Below are 15,989 nucleotides of genomic sequence, written 5' to 3'. Positions count from 1 at the left end.
CCATCCATATTTTAAATTCTCAGGCATTTTGACTTTATGAATTACACCCATGTGGCAACAAGGACTGTTTCTCTGCCAGATCAGGAGACCTACTCCAAGGTAACAATCAATTACCACCCTGACTCCAGAGCCAATTTGTTTTGTTTGCCACAATTATAGGCTGCATCTACACTTGCATTCCTCTTTTGAAAGAGGCATGCAAATGAGAGAAATCAAATACAAATAAGGTGAAGATTTACATATCCTGGCACCTCATTTGCATATTCTTCCTTCAAAAGAGCTTCTTTCGAAAGAAGAAAAGAAGTAGACACTGTTCTTTCAAAAGTGAACTCCATCTTCAGAAGAACCCTTCATCCCATAAAAAAGGAAGAGGGGTTTTTTCGAAGATGAGGCTTCCTTTCGAAAGAGCCGTGTGTACGCTGCTTTTCTTCTTTCGCAAGAAGCTCTTTAGAAGGAAAAATATGCAAATAAGTTCCCAGATATGTAAATCTGCACCTTATTTGCATTTTTATCTGTCATTTGCATGCCTCTTTCAAAAGGCATATCGTTTGAGGGAGGCTGTGCAGATGGTTGATTACTTGGCCCAACTGGGGAACTCAATGTAATCCGGGAAATACCATGTGGCTTGGAAATACCCTGGTGACACATTAGCTTCCATCCCAGAGAATTGACAGACGAGAAAACTGACATCCAAAATTGGTGGACCACAGTTGCACTGAACTTTGGCAGTAGTCCTTCCTCTCTGCTTTGAGCACGGTTGTTAGAGACAGCAGCAGAAATAACGAGAGGACACAGACTGGGTACATTTCGGGTGTATTGATTTTGACATACAGAAATAGGGTAACATTTCCAATTAACAGTACAAGTCCTTGCCAGATCCACCTATGGCAACCAAACCTTACAGCAACAAAGCTGGGATGTCCCCTGCTGAATAGAGACCGGCAACCAGCTGGGTGGATCGAGGTGGGTGATGCTGAAGGGAGGTGATGGGGCAGAAGGCAGGCGTGGCACTGGGTATAAGCCTTGGCCAATGGTACCATCTCCAAGACAGTAAGATTGGGAGGAGGGGGCTTTTATTTTAGTGTTGGGCTTTTTGCACCGAAAACAAAAAAGGCAATACAAGGCAGCACAGCTCTATGCTGACTCTACTCGGAGCTACCCCCATCTGGCTACGAAGGCGAAGGGGTGTGCAATGAGCTTCCTCTAGCAGTGCTGCACATGAAAACAAAAGCCACTGAATACGACAGGACAAATGCACTGGACGGACCTTGCTGGGCTGTCTTGATCCACCCAGGGCTCAGACTGGCCTCCCAAACAGATCAGTCAGTTTAATACAGCATGGGAAGGAGACCTGTCCTGCAAACCATGGGATCTCCTCATTCCTTAGTGGACTTGGGATCTGATCCTGCAGCCTCCACCTCCCAAAGACTCCCTGAAGTCAGTAGAAGGCGTGGGGCGGCAGGCAGGATCAGACCCACAGTGGAGACGCAGCAGCTAGTGCAGCCGTAGTCACGCAGAGCCATAACCTCAGTTGGTGTCAGTAATTTCTGCTAAGGCAACGGGGTAGGTGCACCAGCTGAGGATCAGGCTCATGTTAACTGGGAATATACCCCACAACCCAACTCGCTTTGCTCAGCCTCTTGGCAACCTTAGAGGTCTCTCCTGTCAGGCTGGCATCAACATCTGGTCCCAGACTTGAAACAAGCTCTTTCGGAAACTGTCTCTTTCCCTGATTGCTTTGTCCTTGGTCTCTGAACTGGCTCCCTGGCTACCAAGCTCTCTAAACAGGGCTCCTCATTCCTCTTCTCTCTCCCTTTCTGATTAAGTTCAACCAATCAGCACCACCTGCAAGGCACAATGTGGCTGCCTTTAAAAAAAGAAAAAAGTGTCATTGACTAATGAAAGTACAGTATGAGAACGACCCCAGCAAGATTGCTCCTGGCTATGGCACTGCAGCAGTGAGCAGGGAATGGCAATTAAGCAGACGAAATGGGTCAGAAGGACAGAGTTTAAGCTAATGCCCCCATGCGATTAAACAGACTCTGAAGCTGACCTGGTGCTGTCAGTGAGAATTAGGCCCACTGGGTGAAATTCACCAAGGTTCTTTTTTCCTGCCCCCACAGTGCTTGTAAGTTAGAGTTCTGTCCACCTTAAGGCCACTTTCCACTCCGAGAGGGACGTAAAAAGGCCCTCGTGGATACAAGAACCAGGCCTGATGATTTGCTCCTCCTATTAAAGGATACTGAGCCGGAACCAAAGCTCACCGATGTCAGCATGAGGTCCGCTGACTTCAGGTGAGCTTTGCAATACGGGCGTAAATGCAGCGGGATGGCACATCGTGATAGCGCTATGGCCCCAGGAAACAACAGTCAGCATTTCAGCGCCGATGGCTTTACAGCTGCTAGTCATATAAAAAGCTTTGGCAAAAATATATCTATATCTAAAGAGCTATTAAACTACAACCTTTTTTTCTCTTTTTTTTTTTTGGTTACCACAATTCTTCCACCTCTTTGGTTTTAGGTTTTTAAAAAAATCTGAAGCTGAAAAGCTATTTTTATAGAAATATTTTTTTTTCTTTAAAAAAAAATCAAAGCATCTTTTAGCATTTTTATATATATATATATAAAATTACTGCTGTAGGAAAAAAAAAATAAAACAAAACCCAAAGGGGAAAAAAATGATTCTCTTGCTTTGAGAAAAAAAATAGCATGATAATGGCAGGTTGTAAGCAAGGAGAGCGCCCTCTGCTGGTTACATGATGCTGCAGTTTTGCGGGCCCTGGAGGGAGAAAAGAGAAAAATAAATATCTAGGAATTTCTGTTTGCTTGAGTTAAAGTGGGACAGCAGTAGCCATCAGAAAACCCGTTCCTAAATATTAATTACTTAGTAGCTTTAGAGCACTGGAATAATCCCCTAAGTATTATAAAATACTCTGCTCACATTTTCAACTGTGACCCTTTAGGGCAGAGAAATATAATCTTTATGTTTCGAATTTGTACAGCTCCGAGCACCATGAGCTGGCGCTGGTCTGTGAGTCAGCGCTTCTAGGGGCTACAGTAATACAGATAAGCAATAATTAGTGCTTTTCACCCCTATCTCAAAGCACTTCGCAACCATAGGAAGTCATTCTCCCTGTTTTAGAGATGGAGGATCCATAAACGCAAAGCAGTTTGAGAATGATTCTTCTAATATTCCACCCAAACCGATTAGAGCAGTAGTAATCTAAAACTAACACCAGCTATTCACACGGCCCCCTTCTTGCAGGATTCCCTTGCCCCCAGGAGAAGGGCCTTTCTTCTCATGCACCAACCTGACTGCGTGGGTTGGTGTTCCCCAGGATGTAGGACCTGGTCACCAGGTTATCTCCAAGGCCGCTGCTGCCCCCACCGGTGCCCCCCAGGGAGCGGTAGCCGCGGGTGATGGTCAAGCTGGAGGCGGACGATTCCGAGGACATGGAGCCAGCGGCGGCGTTCTGCACCCCGCCGGCTTTCTCGGCTGGCTGGCCGCAGGTGCCGCATAACACGGTGCGGGAGCGCAGGTTGTACTCAGCGGGGTCCCCTGTGCCGCTGCAGTGAGCCTGGAAGAAAGAGAAACAAAACCGTCTTTAATACTTGATGGAGCTTCCTCAAGGGCCAGCAACCCGCCAGGAGGTCCGAGGGAGGAGTGCAACTGACCCAAGGCCCAGCGCGGGGGGCTAGCAACGCTCCAAGGAGACAGAGGCCTACGGCTGCTCTCAAGCCCCACAGCCAGGGAGGGGCCCAGAGAAGAGGAGTTGGCAGAGGACCACCTCGTCCTGGCAGGGCTGGGTTGTGCCTGTCCAAAACCACACCTGCTCTTGTGATAGGGCAGTAGGGACATGGGGTCCCAGCGGATGTTCTGCTATCGCTGGAGGCTCCTAAATCACAGAGCCCTGAGACCGCAGGGATGGGGGCATTAGAAGAAGCTGAATAAAACAAATGTGTCGTGGGGAGCCGGGGTCTGTGTCTCCCCACCTGGGGGCTGTGAGCTCCCTGTCACCCCCACATTGCTGAATATGGGGCCAAGGAGCACTGGCTAGACGGAGGTCAGTGTCTGGGAACCTCTGGAGTGGACGAACTCCTGCTGAAGCCAAAGGAAGCAGCTCACGCCACAGTGGGCAAATGGGCCCCCAAACCACTGGTGGTGGGACAGGCGGGGTACACCTGCTGTCTGCTCCAGCCACGGGGATGGCTCCCTCTTGCCTCACACGTACCCGACTCCTGCGAGCAGCGGCAGGAGCTGTGTTTGTGCAGCCGGAAGGGAATCGCTTCTCCCTTATGCCAGCAAAGTCCTTTGTATGGGGGGGACAGTACCAAGGGAGCCAGAGCAGCCCTCAGATTTCATGCCCAGATCCCCTAAGATGTAATGAAGTGGTGCGGTCCCTGATTCGAGTTAGTCACACTGCAGACAGCTCCATCCACAGAATCGCGCGTGTGGGGGGAGATAAGAGACATGCCCCAGAAAGTAAGAACCCGATCGGGTGAGTTCGCAGGGACAGGAGGGATTGTTTGGCATCTGTTCCACTCAGGGTCTTAGTCTGAGCCCATCTTCGTGGCAGCAGAGCTTTGGGGTTTTCCTGCAGCTACTTGGCATTGGCACAACCATGCGAGCTGAGGAAATGTGGCCGGTTTGAAGTCTGATCTGCAGCTTGCTTCCCCCTCTTGTCACGCCCGGTTCTTGTGCAATGATAATCGGGGCAGTTCAGTCTCTGAAGACATCGAGGGCAGCATGTGTCACCAGTGGCTTGCCCAGAATTCGCACTGTACTAGCCAGTCCCACCCATTGCCATCGGAGACGGGCTTGTGTCATGAATGAAAAGCCTGTACAGGGTTAACCATTACAGGGTCTCTGTGGAGGGCAGCCAGGTAAGCCAATGGGGAGAGAGAAATCCACTTCCGTATGGGAACAATTGCAGGCTAAGGGGTCTCTGTCTGGGTTCTGCAGCTGGAGCAGGGGAGACCAAAAATGCTGATGAATCCAGTAAATATCCTGGCCACACCCTCATCAGAGCATGGACATGTACACAGAAAGGAAACTCTTTGTTAGATGAGATCAGGTTATTTTTATTTGGGGCCTGGTGTGGAATTTATCAGGCTGGTCGATGGTTTTTTTCCCCCTCCCTCTACTCTGTAACTTCTAAGCTGAATCCCAGGGAAATACTTCTCTGTGCTCTAATGTTAATCATCTGTAGTTGCTATAACTACATCTAGCAACTTATTTACTTTCTTGGTATTTTTCCATCTTTGGTTCTGTGAGTCCATTACTTTTTTTAAGGCAAGGATTTGATTTCTGTGTCCTATGGTCTGTGTGAATGCCTACCTGCCTAAGGTCAGCTATCCGATTACAGTTCTTTGTTTCCAAGCTGTCTGCGAAGGAAAGGGTGAAGCTTTGGGTTTCCCCCACAGGAAGATACCCAAGTGTGTCTTCCTGGGCATAAGGGTGAATTTTCCTATTTGGTGGTGGCAGCGGTGATTACCAACCAGGGTCAGGGAGTCTGTGACTCTGGGGAGCTCTTTTTTTAAAGCAGAGCCTATAGAGGCAAAGTATTTTTAAGGTTTTTGCAAGTCCCCAAATTCTGCGCTCAGCGTGTCCGAGTGGGGAGGCAGCCTTGACAACTTGGCTAAAAACACTTTTCCTCCCAGGCCAGCATTGACCCACTAATACCCTCCATCTCAAGGACCCCATGTGGGCTGGGTGACTCTTCCCTCCTGGTGGGAATTAAACCCTCATAACAAATGGGGACCTCCAGTCAGGAGCAGATCCTGGCTCATTTCCCTAGGGCTGATCAGGATTCATCCTGACATGCCTATTTGCACTCAGAGCAATGAAAAGAAAAGTTGATCATGTGCGACAAAGCTGCAGCTGCCCCTGTCAAAGCTGCATCTGGCACCACCCCCAAAGCAGAGGGAAGGAGCCCTGAATTTTCTCCTGGCTGATGCTCTCCGAGGGGTGCCTCTGTCTCATGCCCATTTAGAAAAGGGACGTCGTTAAGGGGGAGAAGCCCTGATCTAATTAGGACTCAGCCTGTTCTCAATTTAACGAGGCCGTTTGTCCGTCACCGGCCCCAGATTAGGAAGGACACCTTCAGCTCAGCAGGGAGGCCAACGCAAGTCCAAGAACGCACCAAGGGGAGTGCGAGGGTTAAAACCACAGCCACCATCAGTATCTGTGGACGCAAGTCAGCAGTTAGCTGCGACCTTGCAAAGCACAGGACATCGGAGCAGCCACCTCTACAGCCTGACTTCCACCAAAGCCTGTATAGTCCCACGTGCTACGGGCTGGGTTGCAGAGCTGATCTCAGGGCTCCAGTTTAGAAGCTTATTCTCCTCCATGGGAATGAGCTGAGGCCGTTTGTCTGAGATGCTCCAAATGAACCCACAGCCCCCATCAGCCCCATCATCAGCTGTGTCCCTTGGTGCACAGACTGGGAACAGCTCCACGTATAGAGACAACCTCAGGCTCTGGATAGCTGTCTGCTTCCCTGACACCGTGCCTGGCTGGGCTGCAGCCAGGTGACAGCCCCCCAGACCCCATCCGCTTAGCTCCCTGTACCCCCAGGTCTGCTCCCGGGAGCTGCAGGATAAGCCCACCAGTCAGCAGGAGGGGGACGTGCCTGAGGTCACCCAGCGGCAGAACCGCCGTCATGTCCCCTACCCATTGGATCCCGCTGCCTGTGCCGGGCAGAGCTGGGTGCTTACATGGTGGTGGCGGTGGTGGACGCTGACTTCATCGTCGTCGTCATCCTCCTCGTCGTTGATGATCACGGTGCGCACCAGCTTCCTCATGGCCACCTCCTGGAAGAGAGGGAGGGACAGAGTCAGCTACTGCGGCAGACAGGTCAGGTGACAGACCCAGGGCTGTCCTTAGACATGCAGAACACACAGCAGCGTGGGGCGCCATGAAATTTGGGGCACCCAGTGGGGGTGGGGGGACAGGGGAGTGGCTGCTCCTCGGGGTGCCAGGTGCCCTAGGCAGCTGCATGCTACACACCATGGGACAGGGACAGCAACTTGCCAGCAGCCAACCTCAGCCTCCGCTCTGCCTTGCTGGGATCAGCAGCAGAGCCACGTCTCTGGGAGCAGGGACCCCACCTGGGCTCGGGGCTGAGGCTTGGGGCAGGGAGCCAGGACCCCAGTTGGGGGCGGTCTAGGCAGCAGCTGGGAATATATATAAAATGCAAGGGCGCTGCAGCACCCCCATTCCACGCCTACAGCTGCTCGCCCTGGTCCTGAACCCCCACCCTGTGGAGCTCCCCCTCCTCTACTCCCCTCCACACAGGGCACTGTAAGCCACAGGGACAGATCCACCCTGCAACTCGCAGCCAGCACATGGCTCAACGCACCAGGGAGAATCAGACCCTGTGCGTCACTTTCAGCTTCCGCCTGAGCCAGCTGCTTCTTGCTTCTGTCTGGAGCATGCTGGCTTGAGACCAACTCCCCAGCTGCCATTGTCCCCTCCCGCCCCCCGGGGCGGGGGCCTCACCTCTCCGCTGGAGTTGATCAGGGCGGTCCGCAGGCTGTCCCCAGAGCCCCAGGAGCTTTGGGCCTTCCACACCATGTCAGTGGGCGGGCTGTGGGTGGCTCCAGCACCAGAAGCCCAGATCTAAGGAAGAACAGAGAGAGCTCGGGAGCAGCTCGCAGCAGTGAGGCCAGTCTAACCCTTTGTCCCCACTGGGTCTTTGCGGCGGTCTGACAGCTGCTCCACGAGAGGCCAACAGTCTGCTGTTAAATGCCAGATCCTCTCTGAGAGCAGCAATGGGCAAATCGCACGCTACGGAGGCTGCAGATTCCAGACTCAGCACCCCCATTAGACTGCTGAATCTGGGGAGGGTGAGTGGGATTCACTCGTCTCTAAACGCCAACCGTGTGTCTACACTTGCATTCCTCGTTCGAAAGAGGCATGCAAATGAGGTAAATCGAAAATGCAAATGAGGTATAAATTGGCATATTCAGCACCGCATTTGCGTATTCTAATTTCAAAAGAAGAAAGCCAGTGTAGATGCTGCTCTTTCAAAAGTAAACCCCATTTTTGAAAGAATCCTTCTTCCCATTAAATAAAAGGAAGAAGGATTCTTTCAAAGATGGGTTTACTTTCAAAACAGCAGCGTGTACACTGGCTTTCTTCTTTCGAAAGAAGCTCTTTTGAAATTAGAGTATGTAAATGAGGTGCAGAATATGCAGATTTATACTTCATTTGCATGTTCCATTTATCTCATTTGCATAACTCTTTTGAAAGAGGAATGCAAGTGTAGACACGCCCCAAGGGACGGAGGCTAGGGAGATGGGCTGAGAAAACCACAGGCAGGGCCTGAATCCATGGGGGGAGCTGGGTACTGCCTCAGGCCGCTGCTCAGCCCAGGGCCATAACCTGGAGCTGCAGATGTCAAAACGCAACAGCACTTCCACCCCGAACAGCAGGAACTGCACAAGAGCTATTGCCGGGGTGTGAGGTCCTGGCCGATATCTGGCACCGTCCAGAGCTCTGGCTCGCAAAGGGGAGATCAGGCCCAATGTCCCTCTAGTTTTAGCCATCTGTGGGTGGAATAAAGTTTGTTCTGTGCACCGAGGCATGTGTGGATGTGCACCACCAGTAGAAACACAGGCTGCTGGCTGTGGGCGCTCTGCCAATCAGCTGGGCTGCACCAAAATCGCTCCTGGGCAGCTGCCCCAGGGCTCAGCTTACAGGGAGCACAGTCAACATGGATCAGGCCTCCCCCGGCCACATCTGAGTTTTATATTTCAGCTCGAACCAGAGCCCCTGGAGCTGCAATCCCTCACCTGTCCCCAAGGGGGAGCCCTCTGGACACTCTAACGGGGGTGGGGGAGGATTTAAAGGGGCTGGGTTTGCTCTGTTCTCAGGAGAGTGGGACCCACAGCTTTGTGTTCTGGGACCCCTCCAGGGTGACAGATGCCACCGTGCCTCAGTTCCCCAGGGCATTAACCCTCACTTTGCCCGGGCGAGTGCAGTCTGTTACTTACCGTGACCACCTGGCCAGCCTTCAGGGTGAACTTGGGAGGGAAGCGGTAGGTGATGGGGGCCTCATCTCCATTCTGACGTTTGATCTGCCAGTTCCCCATCGCCTGGTCCTGTGACACAGAAGGCAGCAGCCTTGAGAAACCAGCCTCCAATTGTTCTGGTTTTGCCCTCTCTTGGCTCTGCCAGATCCTCTGACCTTTGACAAGTCACTTCAACTTCCTTTGCCTCAGTTTCCCCATCTTCTCTTGTATCCCCTGTCCCCCACCCTTCGTCTGCCTCGTCTATACACACACAGATTTTGGGGGCAAGAACCGTCTCTCACACTGTACACCTACAACACCCAGCACAGGGTGGTCTGGTGGACAGAGCATTGCACTAGATTCAGGAGACCAGCGGTCAATTCCCAGCTGACACTGACCTGGATGACCTTGAGCAAGTTACTTCTCCTGTTCTGTTCCTCAGTTTTCCCACCTGTCAGAGGGGGATAATGATCCTGACATCCTTGTAAAGAGCTAGGAGATCTGCTTGGCTACTAAAGCACCGTGAAGCAATTGACAAGCCACACCCAACAGGAACTACAGCACCTGTGGAAATGCAGCCATCTCTGGGGTGGGGGAACAGCAGCTATCTAACAGCACGCAGAATGCACCTACACCAATTTACACAGGAAGTCAGCCTACGTTTTTATGCCTCCCATAGAAATCGCAGACCCTTTTCATAGTGAGTTTAGGGCCGACTTCAATGGAAGGAAAAATCCATGACCTACGCGACTTCCCTGCCAGCTACTGCCCCATCCCAACCCTGCTGAGGCACGTTCCAGATCCCCACCAGGAAATCTACCTCATTAGACTTGTTCCTGAGACGGACAAATTTCCCTTCCAAATCAACCTCTTCCACGGCCACGCGGCCGCTGGTCCTTGCGTGTTGGGAGAAGCTGGTCCGGCGCTCCCCATCCTCCAGCTTCCGCTTCTTGGAGGAGCCCGAGGTGGAGGAGTGGCTCACGTGGATCCTGGATCCCTTCTGGGAGCTGGGGCTTGGAGACAACCTCAACCTGGGGAGACAGTGAGAGGGAGTGAGGGCCAGAACCAGGGCTTGGACCCTCTAGGGCAGCGGTTCCTGTCTGCACCTCAGGCTCCTCCCACCCATTAGGCTCCTCCCTCCCTCTTCCTTGGCCACACCCCCGGGCGGCTCTTCCCTGCAGCCATGAAGGAGCCTCTCTGCACCCACCTCTCCTCCTCTCCCTCCAGCAGCTTGCGATAGGCATGGATCTCCATGTCCAGGGCCAGCTTGATGTCCAGCAGCTCCTGGTACTCATCCAGCTGCTGCTGCATCCTGGCCCGCATGTCCGCCATCTCCTGCTCCTTGTCGGACAGGATGCGGCGGCTGGTCTCCCGCTCCCGGGACAGCGCATCCTCCAGGTCCCGCAGCTTCGACTCCTTGGCGGCCAGCTGGGTGCAGAGGGGAGAGGCCAGAGGAAGGGGGTGAGGAAGAGCCCACTCAGCCAAGGGTGCCCCTGGCTACCAGGGCTACTGGCCCCTTAGTCACAGGTGTGTTTGCCTTCTCTGGGGGTGAACCTCACCAACCCCGCAGGACTATTACTAGACCATGTCTACAAAGGCATTAAGCTTTGGCAGGACAGGCCCACAGGCACCACTGGTCCTGAGCCTGTTTGGGATTTGTCTCGGGTGCAGAATCAGGGCCCAGGCCCAGCAAAGTGCTGCCAGCTTGTGCCCTAGGAGAGATGTTAAGCTGCACCCTGGAGGGAAGAGAACAAGAGGCTGCAGCTGGCCTAGAGCTGTCAGGGTGGAATTGGAGCTGGACAGTCACAGTCAGCTCCCACCAGAGAACCAGGCCCTTTGGGGTCTCCTGCCCCAGGAATGCTACGAGACCCAGAACCAGAGCTCCAGGCCTGACCCCTCTGTAGGTCTGACAATGGTGGGGACACCAGCGGTGGCGCATGCAGCCCCTGGCTACGACCCACGTGGGCGCAGCAGGAAACTCACATTTCCCAGCCTCTGCCACTGTGCACCCGCTGGGAGCCGGGCACCCAAAGGGCCCAGCTCTGTTACAACCTAGCGCAGGGCAGAGGAGGGAGGAAGGCTGGGGAGCAGTACACATGTGTTCCCTCCACACCTGCCCTCTATGCCCTGCAATCCTGCCAATGAGCTGGCAGTGCTGCCTCAAGCAACCAGCTGGCTCCCCCCCATCCCACGGCCCCCCAAGCTGCCCAGCACGACGGCTAGAGGGCAGTGCCGGGCACAGGGACGTGTTCAGGCGACAGGCGCTCAGCTGGGTTCTGCAGTGCCTGGGATTGCCACAAGGGGGAGCCGGCGAGAGGCGGGGCTAGAGGCCGGCTGACGCCCTCGCGGGCCTCTCTGCTCACCTGCTTCTGCAGCTGGCTGAGCTGGGCCGACAGGCTGTCGATGCGGATCCGCGACTGCTGCAGCTCCTCGTGGGCGGCACCTACCATGTGGCTGTTCCTCTCCGCTGACTGCTTGGCGTTCTCCAGCTGCAAGGCACAGGCCGGGTGGGGTTAGCACGGCAGGGGAGCAGCTTCCACGGACATCCCCTCCTTGGGGGAGCCGACAGCCCTGGGTCCGTGCGAGGGTGAGCAACCCATCATCCCCTCGTGGGAGACAATCATGACGACGGGGCTGCTCAGTGGGCACCACCAGCGACAGTGGATCAAAGGTGGGATCTAGAATAGGGCTTTAAAGCCCCCAGCAGCTCCGAACACACCGCACAGGGGCGACTCTAGCTCCATAGCTCCCAGCTGGTAGAACGTGTTCTCTCCACTTTACTGCCGGGGGAAGAGCAGGGCCCAAGGGGAGGACAGGGCCCTGGACATTTTCACAAGCGGGCCCACACCATTCAGTGCAGAGCTTCAGTAGCAGCTCAGCCCTGTGCGCTGATTTCACACAGAGAGGAGGCTGCTCCGGGGCTCTGAAAGTCAGAGCCGGTGAAGCTGCCAGCTGAGCCCCCAGAGATCGGAGGTGGCTGGTGAAAACTGGAGTCTAAGTGATTTGCTTAACGGTCACAGAGAGTTGGTGGCAGGAGAAGGAACAGATCCCAGGAGTCCTGGTTCCCAGACTCATGGGTTAGCCACTCTTCCACCTCGCTGCCAGCTCATCACCCTGCCCCTGCACCCTCGGTTACCTTGGAGCCATAGGTCTTCTCCAGCTCCTCCTTGTACAGTTTGACCTGGGCTTCATGCTGCGCTCGCAGGTCCTGGAGGGCTTCGGCCAGCTTGCTCTCAAACTCCCGCTGGCGGCCGTTGTCGATCTCCACCAAGCGGGTCTCGTGGCGACGCTTGGTCTCACGCAGCTCCTGCGGGGAGGGACCACACGTACAGGAGGGGCATGAGCCACGGATGTCAGAGACAGTGCTCCCTGACACAGGGTAGCTACCAGCTGGGCCCTGCGCTGGTGCTAGCTGGGAATCACCTGCCCCAGGTGGGAGCTGCAAAAGGAGCCAGGCTCAGGAGGGAATTGTTCTGTGTGTAACTTACTTTCACCAGAACCTGAGGCCTGATTCTCAGGGCTTGTCTGTGCTGGTGCTGCTACAGTGGCACAGCTGGGGCATCACAGTGCTCAGCGTATAGGCCATGCCTCCACTTCCCCTGCTGGCGTAGGTAACCCTCCCCCTGCCAGGCGCCGGCTCGGCCAACAGAATAATTCTGTCAACCTCCTGCTGTGTACGGGGGGCGGAGGTCGGCTTCCCTACACCGCTCAGAGATGTGGATTCTTCCCCATCTGCCCAGATGCTAGGTGGGGTTTTGTAAATGGTGCTCGACGGAGCCGACGCCACCAGGGTACCGGCAGGACCCGTCCCTGCGGGGCAGCGACCAGCCGCAGGCTGTGCAGCGGATAAGGCTGGACCGAGGGGCTGGGCTGGGGCTCACCTCACTGTAAATGTTCTTCTGGAAGTCGAGTTCTTCCTTCAGCGTCTGCAGCCGGTTCTCGGAGTCCACCCGGCGCAGCATCTCATCCTGCAGCTGCTTCTTCACCTCGCCCAGGGCGGCTTCCAGCTGGGAAAGGGAGAGGAAAGCAAGCACAGATGGTCGGAGAGTCGCAGACCCAGCAGGGGAGGTGCCCAGGCGGGCGTTGGCTGAGCCTGAGGACTTCAGCCCTGCAACTCTGGAAACTGTAGGCTAATTGTGATCACGCTATTTGGATACTGTACAAATTCACCACCTCATTTGCATAAAGAGGATCACTGCTAAACCCATCAATTCCCCCCTCCCCCAATGCAGAAATCACGCCTGTCGAACGGGCTCCCTCCAGCCCCCTGCTTCAGTACGTCAGTGGTTCTCCCCATTACCAGCTGCCCAGAAGAGGACCCTCCAGACTGCAGGCTTTCAGGCCAATCTGGCACCTTGACAGGGCTGGGCAAGGCCTCTCCTGGTTTGCCCAGGGCAGCAAACGTGACCTCAGCTGGCAATTGGCACCACCAGTTCACAGGCCGGCTGGAGTCACCCCGTCTGCAGCCCAGGCTCCCGCCTGGCTTTTCCCATCAGCAAAGCGATCCGAGCGCTTGCAAGTGACAGGAGCACGACTAACACTGCAGCCTTCCCGAGGCCCCTGGACGCCAACCAAACCCTGTGACTGTGCCTCTCCTGGGGATACGTGGAGAAATGGGGCGCCCGCCCAGCCCCCTACTCCCCATCCCACCTGGCAGGGTTCCCTAGCCTAGAGCTGCGGGGTCCCACCTGCTCGGGGTTTCTCAGCGGGGTTAGCAGGTATGCCGTGAGCTCTGGCACTCCACAGGGAGCTCTGGGGGGCCCCGGGACAGGCCCTGCTGCTCACCTTGGCCACTTGCGCCCTGAGATCCCGGACTTCGTTCTCCAGGTTCCTCTTCTCCCCTAGGGCCGTGGTGAGCGCCGCCTCCTTCGAGTTGAGCAGGGCTTCCAGGTCCTTGAGGCGAGCCTGGGCTGCCAGCAGGTCCCCTTCCTTCTTGGTATTCCTGGAACACAGCCAGCAAACAGCTCCGGTGATGTGTTGGGGGAACCCCCTGCAGGCGCCAAGAGCACAACCCCTGGGTGCAAACACCCCCCACCCACCCAGCCCAGTGGAGAGCTCAGACCCCGATCCCCACGGCCCTGTTCAATGTCACATCAGTGGAAGACGCCGGACTGCCAGTCCGAGTGCATCATATCGCCCTGGAAAAGGTCCAGAGGGCCTGATTCCTGCTCCATTTCCCTGGAACCGCTCAGCCACCCTGTTCCCAGCCGGGGAGCTGCACAGACAGGAGGGATTTTACACCAGTACACTGGCTGAGGTGTCAAGTCCAGGAAACGACCTCGGAGCGAGCCCCACTTCATGCAGACGCAGCCCACCTGCCCCGCACCTAAACACCCTGCTACAACTCTCCCCTGTGCCAGCCGGGACGAGTCGCTTCCATCTCCCAGGGCACCCTTACAGGCATCACCGGGTGATTGGCCAGGACAGCAGCTATTGCTACATCCCACGTTAGGGGGTGTTTACTGGCCGGTGCGTCAGAGCTTGTGTGGATGTTGACAAATTAAGCCCACGCTGCCGTGAGCATTGGCAAGCGGTTCTCCGGGCGGCCAAAGCAACGATTTCTTTTACAGACCTCTGACGGAGCATGCTGGCTCCATCTCAGAATGGAAGAGCAAGTCCTCGGTGATCAGTATTTATTGCCTGCATTCCTGCAGCACCCAGACCTCCCATCACACCGGACACGGAACGAAAAACGGCCCCTGCCCCCAAAGACCTGCCACATAAGCAACCTTCCGACTCCACACTACCTCCTCAGGATGGTTTGGAGTCACAGAACGTTTCAGAAAACAGCGGAGATCCTGGAGGTGGGGAAAGGCTGGCGAGAACTTGGGACTAAAGTTTTTGGTGGCTTCTGATTTTAGTTGCCAGACCTGGGACCATCTGAAGGTGCTGGATTTTCAATGGCAAATCCCTCTAAAAAGGACTTGGATGATGCACTGAAAAATGGAGGTACCTCCAAAGTTAGTAGCGCTAGCCCTAGCCCAATGGTGCCTCTGATACTTGAGGCCTTAGACGATAGCTAGTAAGGGACAGATTTCTGAAGGAAGATCAAGAGATTTCCAGCAGAGGTATTTACAGCTCAACCCTAATGCTGTGGGGGTATTTGAAGGACATATGCTCTGAGGAGCAAGGAGATGAAGGAGAAAGACCTTGCAGGTTGAGCAGCAGGAAGTGGCTCCAAGCAGAGTGATTAATCTTCTGCTGGAAGCAACACAAGCCTCATTGCTGGGGGCATTTAAAACCAGACTTCAGAGTGATACCACGAGACCCTGGTTTGCAATGTTCGATGTACCCACTAGATGTTGCTGTGTGCCACAGAGTTCCAAGCGGGGCACGATCCCTGGTACCCAACAGGCAGAGTGGGTTGGATAGCTTTGGAAGTCAGGCGGGATGGAAGCCAGGTTGGAGCCAGAGAGGTTTAGATAGACACGAACCTGGTCAAGATGGAAGTTGACTCCATGCAGAACAACAGCACGGGAAGGTAGGACAACTCAGCCCTTTAGTTCTATGATGTTAACGTCTCCTTCTCCTTGCTGATTTATGGGGAGTGACGTAATGTGTGTTTATGGTAGCAGCAGAGCATGCATCTGATGAAGAGGGTCTTTGCCCACGAAAGCTTATACTCCAAAAAATACGTTAGTCTATAAAGTGCCACAGGACTTCTTGCTTTTGCAAGAGCTGTATGTTCTGCTCCCTTTCCTATGGGGCTGGTGGATTCGTTTTTGCAGCGTCTGAGCTACTGGGAGGGTTCCTGGTTTACATCTGGCTTGGAACAGTTGTATAAACATCATGCAGCCAGACTGCGTCGTCCGGGTCACCCATTGGAGCTGCTGACGCCACCGCAGGTCTTTCCCGTTGTCCGTTCTACAGGAGGCCTGCAGAGAGCACGAGCCCAAGGCCAACGGCTCAGCTGTCTGCTGCCCTCCTTGATCCAGGCTCCCTCCCTTGCTATTCCTTTTCACTCCCCAGCGCCAC

General features: G+C 54.7%; 1 protein-coding gene across 3 annotated transcripts in view; it reads right to left on the bottom strand.

Moving 5' to 3' along the window:
- Nucleotides 1–801: 801 nt before the first annotated feature.
- The window catches only part of LMNA (lamin A/C), a 66,197-nt gene continuing 51,009 nt past the window's right edge, over nucleotides 802–15,989 (bottom strand). For all 3 annotated transcript variants that reach the window (XM_074981262.1, XM_074981264.1, XM_074981263.1), the window contains exons 3-13: nucleotides 13,800–13,956; nucleotides 12,896–13,021; nucleotides 12,151–12,321; nucleotides 11,378–11,503; nucleotides 10,222–10,442; nucleotides 9,835–10,045; nucleotides 8,997–9,104; nucleotides 7,501–7,620; nucleotides 6,717–6,812; nucleotides 3,311–3,577; nucleotides 802–2,778 (exon numbers count right to left, since the gene is read on the bottom strand). In XM_074981262.1, the coding sequence (XP_074837363.1) occupies nucleotides 2,752–2,778; nucleotides 3,311–3,577; nucleotides 6,717–6,812; nucleotides 7,501–7,620; nucleotides 8,997–9,104; nucleotides 9,835–10,045; nucleotides 10,222–10,442; nucleotides 11,378–11,503; nucleotides 12,151–12,321; nucleotides 12,896–13,021; nucleotides 13,800–13,956 (1,630 nt within the window). In that variant the 3' untranslated portion in view covers nucleotides 802–2,751. The remainder of the gene's footprint in view (nucleotides 2,779–3,310; nucleotides 3,578–6,716; nucleotides 6,813–7,500; nucleotides 7,621–8,996; nucleotides 9,105–9,834; nucleotides 10,046–10,221; nucleotides 10,443–11,377; nucleotides 11,504–12,150; nucleotides 12,322–12,895; nucleotides 13,022–13,799; nucleotides 13,957–15,989) is intronic.

The sequence above is a fragment of the Carettochelys insculpta genome, chromosome 30, assembly GCF_033958435.1.
Source record: "Carettochelys insculpta isolate YL-2023 chromosome 30, ASM3395843v1, whole genome shotgun sequence".
Lineage (NCBI taxonomy): Eukaryota > Metazoa > Chordata > Testudines > Carettochelyidae > Carettochelys > Carettochelys insculpta.
This window is presented reverse-complemented; position numbering and strand designations above follow the sequence as displayed.